The following is a 9502-nucleotide window of genomic DNA, read 5'->3' on the forward strand; positions in this document are numbered from 1 at the left end:
TTGACTGAATTATCAAAGAATATCGAATTTACTCAGAATTCACATTCTGCAGGTTCGGCCACTTTGGATGGTTTTTGTTTGCTTCTTAATGTAATACTAATGTTGTATTTACACAATACCATGATCAACATTCAGTGGAATTGAAAATAAGTTCTTCTCTAGTCTTTGCTTTAGTTAAACCCGAATCTTATCCAATAATTTTGATCAGACATACATTGTCAGATAGTCGCAAGGATAATCAGAGTCCAATAATTTCGTCAAGTATATCATCTCTCAGCCGATCAAGTAGTGAACATAGTCAATGTCTGTCGTATACTGCGGTCCACTTTGACATGTTTTTGTTTGCTTCTTAATGTAATACTAATGTTGCGTTTATACAATACCATGTTCAACATTCAGTGGAATTGAAAATAGGTATCTTAAACACACAGAGCTACGAGATATTAACGTAGAACTATGTAAGCAACAAATCTCAGGAGATTTTACATTGTGTTTGAAAGATTTAGGCAAACAGTCTCTGCGCACTCTTGACACGACAAAGGCTGGTAATTTCCCAAGTTTACATTTATAGCTACAATATTTTTAATTTTAATATACCTTTTGATTATGCAGTTTCAAGAGTCGGTAATTACCAATCCAGTGATAAGGATAGATTAGCCACCGGACAGATGTTAATGTCAACTCTCCATGAAGTTCAGGTTGACATTAATTTCCAACCCAATTTTGAGAAACTAGGTACTGACGGATATTGCCTCAATACTAAACCAAATGCAAAACCAAACCTGAAACAACCTGGTAAGCAATAATAAGTGTGGTCAGTTTTTTTTTATACTAAAGAATCCTGTTTGATAATATAAATGTCTTTACTGGAAATTGCAGGAAAAAAAAACCAAATGAGGTTGCGTCGTAAGAACTGCAGTTTTAAGGAACACAAAATATTCCTGAGTACACTGACGGATGATCCAACTGTTAGCGAAAGCATTGTGCACAAGCATGTGGGAACTGCATCACCTTCACATGCTTCTCAAACATCAGGCACATTTTACCTCACCTATAGCTGGAAAAATTTGTGTTTAATTTTATATTATATTGGCTGAATTGGTTATGTTCTTCTCCAGGTAAAAGAAAAAATAGGCTGTGTGGAAAGAGTCTGCATGACAGAGAATTACTCGATAATTCTCCATACACCCGACCTGGAAACACTTCACGTTCATACTGTTCTCAAATATCAGGTCAAAAGTTAACCAATGTTAATTTTTATTACAGTTGTCCATGGTTGTCTTATTGCTATATTGATAGAATACAATTTTCAAATTGTTAAATTCATCGCACAATTTGATAAATTCTGGTTCAACAATGTAGGTGTACAGATAAATGGAGAAACATGCGCAACTCCTCATACTCCATGCGTTCAGAAATTACGACCCATGGGATTTGAAGGTGCGTTTCAAAATCAAAATTGTATATTAGAGATACTTACTATTTATGCAAATAAAGATAGTAGTAGTTGATCTTATTAACAATGTTGTTGTTGTAGCAGGAGAACAACGGAATATTGCAGCTCCAAAAAATTCTCAAAGTGCAGATAATACTGTCACTTTTGCACTTCCCGCATCCACTATATTTAAACGACCACAAGTAACTTTAGATTCCAGCAGTGATATCGCTGTAAAACAAAAATTCAAAAAAACCTGTGGAAAAATTAGTCCAGGTTCTTCAACATATGATACATCTTCCGTAAAAAGTTATTATGAGCGAGGAGAAAGTTCAGGTTTTAAGAACTTATTAGGAGAATTTAACAATGTTGAAGATTGTGACAACAGCGATAGTGATTGTATATCTACCGGTATGAACTGATATTCAGTTTCATTCTTAATTACTCTGATGTTCCACAGTCATAATATTTCAAATTTTGTAGGTGATTGTGATGATGTTGATGTACATGATTTTGACAATACTGTTACTAAGTGGAGTGAGTACCTCGATGTCGGTGATCCTGATAGAATTTGTTCAAAGTGTCAGTCCATCATGTGGAATCATGAAAGAAACAATATAAAAGCGACCAAAAAGCCTCCAACTTTCTCTCTTTGTTGTAAAAATGGTCAGATAATTCTTGAGAAAGAAAAGCAACCTCCCGAGCCTCTCTCTTCACTCCTTTCTGGTGGATCCCGTTTTAGGCATTTCAAGGAGAATATTAGAATGTACAACTGTATGTTTTCCATGTCTTCCACCGGAGGTCAAGTTGATCGTAGTATCAATCGTGGCGGTGCTTCTTACTGTTTCAAGGTAAAAGGTGTAAATTACCACAGTATGGGAAGCTTTGTACCACTTGATGGTGAGAACCCCAAATTCTGTCAACTCTACATATATGACACTGAAGATGAAGTACATAACAGAATAAACGCCGTTAAGGGAAAACGCGATGCCGTGGATGAATAAATCGTTGAGTCATTGTTAGAAATGTTGGATAAACATAATAGTTGGGTCAAAGGTTTTCGTATGGCACGTGAAAGAATTAGTCAGAATCCAGTTGATGAATTTAGATTGGTTCTAATATCTTCGTCTTCCGCATCTGGTCGACCTAACCATATTGGTCGATCGAATGAAGTTGTCGGGTTGATTGTCACTGACGAGTATGCTAAAGGATGCAGGGATACGATAATCCATTCGAGAACCAATGGATTGGAGAGAATTTTTGAAACAGATCCACGGGTTATGCAGCTTCAGTATCCTATTCTTTTTCCTCATGGAGACATCAGATATTACCGTCAAATCCCTTTAAACAGACCAAATCAAAAAAATCAGAAACAAAGTCAAAATATCGAAGATGAATATCCGGATGAAAAGGGGAAGAAAGAGTTCATCACGATGAAAGAATATTACAATTATAAACTCATGATACAGCCTTCAGAAGGTATGTTCAAAATCAACTCCTAAATTTGAACACTTTTATATGAATTAATTCTACTGTTCTAAATTTCTCCGTAATTGTCTTATGTATATTCAGGTTTGACTCCACATCTCGAAGGACGTTTATGGCAGCAATATGTTGTTGACGCATTTACTGCGATTGAGCAATACAGACTTGACCGGATCAGAGGTCACCAGACCACAATTCATTCTGATATGTACCACAACATACGAGATGCACTAAACAAGGGTGACAGTAATCCTGAAAATGTCGGCAAGAGAACAATTTTACCAGCCTCCTTCACTGGCAGTAAAAGATACATGAACCAGTATTTCAAGGACGCAATGGCAATTTGTCGAACACTTGGACACCCATCATTGTTCCTTACGATGTCCACTAACACAAAATGGCCTGAAATTCAGAGGATGTTAAAATTTCTACCTTGTGTTGATGTTGTTGACGCACCCGACGTCGTTGTAAGGGTATTTAAAAGGAAAGTTGACCAACTTCTTGATCAAATCAAAAATAAGAACTACTTTGGACATTGTATTGGAGGTATGCTATTTTCAGAATTTCTTCCTCTAACAAATTGCTTATGATTTAAATTTAATATGACATTTAATTATTTTCATCAATTTCATATTACAGTAATGCACGTCATAGAGTTTCAAAAGCGTGGATTGTCACATGCTCACATGCTAATATGGTTGCATCCAAACGATCGTCCCAAAACAACTGAACAAATAGAGAAAATGGTTTCTGCAGAAATTCTTGACCCAAGTATTGATCCAGTTGGTTACGAAGCTGTCAAGAATTACATGATCCACGGACCATGTGGCACTGACTGTGTCAATTCTCCGTGTATGGTTAAAGGTCGTTGTATTAAACATTTTCCTAAAAGGTAATTCTAAGATCTTTTACATTAATTTAATTTTCCAAAGACTGCTGGAAGCATACAACATTTAATTTTTCACCTTTTAGTAAAACATTCCTTTTAGATTTATTTTAATTAAATTGAAAAATCGTTCTTTCCTTTTTAACAGGTATAATTCTCACACATACTTTGATGACTGTGGCTTTCCCATCTATAAGAGGAGGAAAACTGGAATTACCGTGAAGAAAAAGGGAATTGACCTGGATAATCGTTATGTTGTCCCCTACAATCGAGATCTTCTAATAAGATTTCAATGTCACATAAATTTGGAGATTTGTAACAGCTCCAGATCATTGAAATATCTGTTCAAATATTGTTTAAAAGGACATGATACCGCCACCATGTGTCTGAGAAAAAAAACAAACAACAAAAAAGGGTGCACAACCACAATCACTCCTGAGAAACGGCCGCTTGATGAAGTGAAGCAATACTTGGATGAAAGATATGTTTGTGCATCTGAAGCATCATGGAGGATAATTGGTTTTGACATCCATTCCCGGTGGCCTTCCGTTGAACGATTGCCAGTACATCTACCTAATGACAAGCATGTGTCGTTTAAAGGCTTAGAAAATCTACAGGAAGTTTTCGACAATGCTGGAACAAAGAAAAGAAAATTAGAAGCATGGTTTGATGCAAATAAAACATATGCAGAGGCTCCAAATTTAACCTATTCAAAATTTCCAAGCAAGTTTACATGGCATCCACAACCTGGTATCTGGAAACAAAGGAAAAGAGGCGATGTCATCGGTAGGCTTGCTGAAGTACATTCATCTAGCGGTGAACTATTATATCTCCGCATGCTCCTGCTCAGGATTAAAGGTGCTGTATGTTTTGATGATTTGAAGACAGTCAACGACCATGTTTATAACTCCTTTCACGAAGCCTGTGCCGCGCTAGGTATCCTCCAGAACGACCAGCAATGGCACGAAGCTATAGGTGAAAATGCGCATACATCCATGCTTCCACAATTACGTGCCATGTTTGTCAACATTTTAGTATACAGTCCAGTCTCTCATCCGCGTAGCCTTTGGGAAGCTCATTGGGGATGCATGTCAGATGCTATTCTTCTTGTGAGACGACATCTCACTGGGAATCCAAACCTTTGTCTATCAGATATTGAGATCCATAATTACGCTCTTGCAGGTATGAGCTGTTAATAATGCTTTGTACATATTACATGTTCCATGTTTGGATTAATGTTATCAAGTTTTAATAATTTTATTGCAGAGATAGAGAAATTGTTGAATGATATTGGTAAAAGCCTTAGAAACTTCCCAGATATGCCATATCCCGGAGATGCTTTTTTTTCCAACTCTGAGAATAGACTAATTCTTGAGGAAACATCCTATGATATAGAAGAAATGAAGAGAATCCACACAATAAATGATAGTCTTCTCAATGATGAACAAAAGAGAGTCTATGATTCCATTCTTGACAATATCATACAGAAAAAAGGTGGTGTTTTCTTTGTTTACGGAAGTGGGGGATGTGGAAAAACTTTCTTGTGGCAGACACTGTGTTGTCAATTACGATCAGAGAATAAGATTGTGCTTCCTGTTGCCTCATGTGGTATAGCTGCTGTGTTGCTTCCTGGTGGAAGAACCGCACACTCCCGCTTTCACATTCCACTCAAGCTTGATGAAAATTGTTCTGCCGGTTTAAGACACGGGACTGATATTTCTGAGCTACTTCAACGAACTGATTTAATAATTTGGGACGAGGCTCCTATGCAACATCGTCATGCTTTTGAATGCGTTGATCGATCCTTGAGAGATATTATGTCCGCTATTGATAAAAGCAGAGCTAAAAAGCCATTTGGTGGTATAACCATTATTTTTAGTGGAGATTTTAGGTAGATACTTCCTGTCATTCCAAAAGCGTCAAGGGCTGAAGTTGTCTGCTCTACCCTCAATAAATCCAAGCTTTGGGAATCCTGTGAAGTATTTTTATTGAAGCAAAACATGCGGCTTAATGCAGGAAATAGTGATTTGGAGAACAAAACCATTGCGGACTTTAGCAAGTGGCAGCTTGCTGTCGGCGATGGCAAAGAAACCAATATTTCTCCAAGTCCAGATACTGGTGAAATGTTAATAAAGATTCCTGATCAATATATCGTTCATACGTCCGAAGATCCAATCCAGAAGCTTTTTGAAGTGACGTACCCAGATTTTATACAAAATATCTCTTCACATGAATACCTCAGATCAAGGGCCATACTCACACCTACCAATATCGTGGTGGATGAGATTAATACAACGATACTTGAAAAAATTCCTGGCATGGTTTATACTTATCTGAGTCAGGATTCAATTGATGATACAGGTGATGATGATAATGATTTCAGATCCGCTTTTCCAGTTGAGTATCTAAACTCTATCAATATGCCTTGCATTCCTAAGCATGAGTTAAAATTAAAGGTAGGAGTTGTCGTCATGCTTATGAGAAACTTAAACCAGATCATGGGATTATGCAATGGTACACGAATGATTGTGAAATCCTGTAGGAAGAACAATATTGAATGTGAGATTTTGTGTGGCTCTCATGTTGGAACGAAACATCTAATACCTAGAATTGAGATGATTCCAAGTGACACGAACTGGCCGTTTGAATTTAAACGCGTTCAGTTTCCGATTCAAATATGTTATGCCATAACGATTAACAAAAGTCAGGGACAATCACTTGATACGGTTGGGCTTTACCTTCCTAAAGCAGCTTTCTCGCACGGACACATTTATGTTGCTATATCCAGAGAGACCCGACCTGAAGGCCTCCATATTCTCATGGATAGTTGTGATGGTATTAGCACAGATATCACAAATAATGTAGTTTTTGAGGAAGTGTTTTACAATCTTCCAAGTGTAGACAATTGACATGATATATTAAGAACTTCCTGTAACATCTTTCTATATTTCCTTATGAACTCTGGATTTATTGTGTTTGATATATCAATGGTGTGAGTTCAACATCCAAAATGTTACACTTTTTTTTACTGCATCCGTCTATGAACTTAATATATACATTAAATCTCCAATTATTTTGTCTATTAAAAATATGTATAATCTGTTTGATTAGGAAGATTTTCTTAATTGTTTATATACTGTACATATTTTATTAGGAATTGGATTTCAGTTTTCCCTTTTTCTGTTGGCAAAAACCCAAATGATAAGGTTGGTTAGTTGTCATAATCACATCAAACACTTACCTTAAGAATTATCAGCAAATTAAACCGGGATATTACTCTAATTCTCAATTAAAGGAATAGATTTGCACTATCAATTTCGAGCTAAATTGTTGGCATCTCCCTAATGCCTTGTTGTTTAAATATATTTTCAACCTTTTTACAGGAGTTTTGTCATTTGCTAAGCATCATCCTTTTTTCTCTCAAGAGTTCAACCATTTTGTAAGATCTTCAATTCTTTAAGCGATTTATACAGTTCTTAGAATATTAACATCTATAAATATCTTACCTGCTGATTTGTTATTAAATTTTTTAATGAACTTTTTCCTTGCTATTCTGATAGTGATATTTTTCAATGGAATCATTTGATCGTCTATCCAATCTCGACAAGGCAAGCACTAACTGGAAAATTAAGGTCAGGGTTACCAGGATGTGGGATAACATGACTTTAGAGACGAACTCATTGAAAGGCTACAATCTTATTCTCCTTGACGATGATGTATGTTTTAAATTTATTCATCTTTGCATTATTTGCTGTCAATCCTTTTTTCCAGTATTATATATTTATGTCATTTAAATTATCTAAATGTAGGATAACTACGTTCATGCCTTTGCCTATCATAACATTTGGAATGGATTCAGCACGAAAATTATGGAAGGCGGTGTCTATGTTTTTGACCAGTTTGCAGTTAAAGATCCTGTTGGAAACTTGAAGCCTGTGCAGTCAACCCTCTGCATCAGATTTACAGGCTCCACTACTGTGAGGACTGCTGATGATGATGGCATGATCCCTTCACAAAAGTTTGAGTTTTTAGACCTGGGAGATTTGTTCGCAGAAGCAAATAAATGTCTTCCTCAACAGCAGCCTGAATTTGCAATAGGTCTGGTAACACGCTCTTTTAACTCGATATTATCGTAATTGACTCATATGGAACAACTCTCCTACAATTATAAGACAGCCTACTTTAATATTGTGTAAATAAACTTTGTGTTAAATAGATATTATTGGAGTTGTGGAGGAGTATGAAGGTTTGAACAAGCTTTATACCCGATACGGAGATAGGGACATTGTGAAGTTTAGAATATGCGATTCAAAGTAATGTTCATATATATATTTGATCAGTAGTGTAATTACGCATATACACCGCATATTGCTAATAGAATATTAACAAATATGATATCTAAAACTTTTTTGTAGTAATGTCCATAAAGTTACTGTTTGGGGTGATCTTGCTGTGTCTTTCAACAACGATATGGCTGGAAATCCCAAAAAACCGATCATTGCTATTATAACAAGTACAAAAGTGACTACATTTATGAGTAAGTACTTATACAAACAAATCTATTACACAGTTATATTCTTGCTGATTAAACAATTAACTTTATTCCCATATACAGGTTCTGTTCAGATTGGTACATTACCATCTACTCATCTATATATAAATTTAGATGATGAATCTGTGAATGATATGAGGCAGAGGTAACAAGTAAATATAGAGTTAAAATTAACTTATCGACGTTTTGCTCTGTTTATTAATTTCTTCAATATGTTTAGGTTGCTTGAGGAAGGATATATAATGAAAAGAGATAAATTGTTCCAGGCCAAACAAATTGAAGTGGTTCCCACATTATTTGAAAAGTTGTCACTCAAAGACCTTAATGAGAAGCTGACATACGATCATCTCAAGGTATTACATTTATATTATATTCAGAAATGGTATTTTTTATATTTTTGCTTTTGTTGTTAAATATTACATTTTCATCGTACCCCAGAAAAGAATTTGTTGCACCTTTAAGATCATTAAGGTTGATGAGGAAACAAATTGGTGGTTTTATGGCTGTAACAAATGTCTCCACGAGGTTGAGCGCATTGGAACAGTATTCAAATGTACCCAATGTCCTCGAACATTCCCGTGTCTCCGAAGAGGTAACCTAACTATTTTAATTTATTGGAAATATTTGTAGGCTAGATACTGTTAATTAAAGCCTTTAAAAAATAGCTAACTATTTTCTCAAGGTTCCGTATCATGGTACTTGCCGAGGATAAGACATTTGCCTGTAATATTGTTTTTAATGATCGAGTTTCTAGAAGAGTTCTTGGAACAAGTGTTGCAAATGGGGTTTCTGATTACGATAAGGTAAATAACTGTTGAAATAAAACAGCTCAAGCGTCACCATGTTATACCACATATGCATTCTTATTTTCTACAACGGTGTTCAGGATTCCTCCAAAGCCTTTCCAGAAGTGATTAAATCATTAGTCAGAAGACTAATTTCAGTTGAGCTTGGTCTGACAAAATCTAACGTTGTTGAGGATAACAACATCTTTTATGCTGATGATTTATATGAACCAATGATGAACACTCCAACTCCTTCTGAATCTCCAATTATGTCCGAAGATTATTCCATCAACATGGATTTTGAAGTGAGATTATAATGCGGTAATGTTACATTTGAGTTCTTTTTATTATTCCATGCT

General features: G+C 35.7%; 2 protein-coding genes across 2 annotated transcripts; both read left to right on the forward strand.

Annotated features, from left to right (window-relative positions):
- The first annotated feature begins 2460 nt into the window (after positions 1–2460).
- LOC141674834 (uncharacterized) lies at positions 2461–5701 on the forward strand. The gene is made up of 5 exons (XM_074481538.1): positions 2461–2914; positions 3008–3466; positions 3560–3812; positions 3955–4988; positions 5073–5701. The coding sequence occupies exons 1-5, from the start codon at positions 2461–2463 to the stop codon at positions 5699–5701; spliced, it is 2829 nt and encodes a 942-aa protein (XP_074337639.1).
- A 105-nt stretch (positions 5702–5806) lies between these two features.
- Positions 5807–6715, forward strand: LOC141674835 (uncharacterized). Its single transcript, XM_074481539.1, has one exon. It carries the CDS (start codon positions 5807–5809, stop codon positions 6713–6715), a length of 909 nt encoding a protein of 302 aa, XP_074337640.1.
- Positions 6716–9502: the final 2787 nt, after the last annotated feature.

This window comes from Apium graveolens, chromosome 7, assembly GCF_009905375.1.
Source record: "Apium graveolens cultivar Ventura chromosome 7, ASM990537v1, whole genome shotgun sequence".
Lineage (NCBI taxonomy): Eukaryota > Viridiplantae > Streptophyta > Magnoliopsida > Apiales > Apiaceae > Apium > Apium graveolens.

Excerpts from the sequence above, each read along its gene's own strand:
- LOC141674834 (XM_074481538.1), top strand. The coding sequence starts at position 2,461 with ATGTTGGATAAACATAATAGTTGGGTCAAAGGTTTTCGTATGGCACGT. Across the intron at positions 2,915-3,007 it reads CATGATACAGCCTTCAGAAG|GTTTGACTCCACATCTCGAA; the intron begins GTATGTTCAAAA and ends ATGTATATTCAG. Across the intron at positions 3,813-3,954 it reads ATTAAACATTTTCCTAAAAG|GTATAATTCTCACACATACT; the intron begins GTAATTCTAAGA and ends CCTTTTTAACAG.
- LOC141674835 (XM_074481539.1), top strand. The coding sequence starts at position 5,807 with ATGCGGCTTAATGCAGGAAATAGTGATTTGGAGAACAAAACCATTGCG.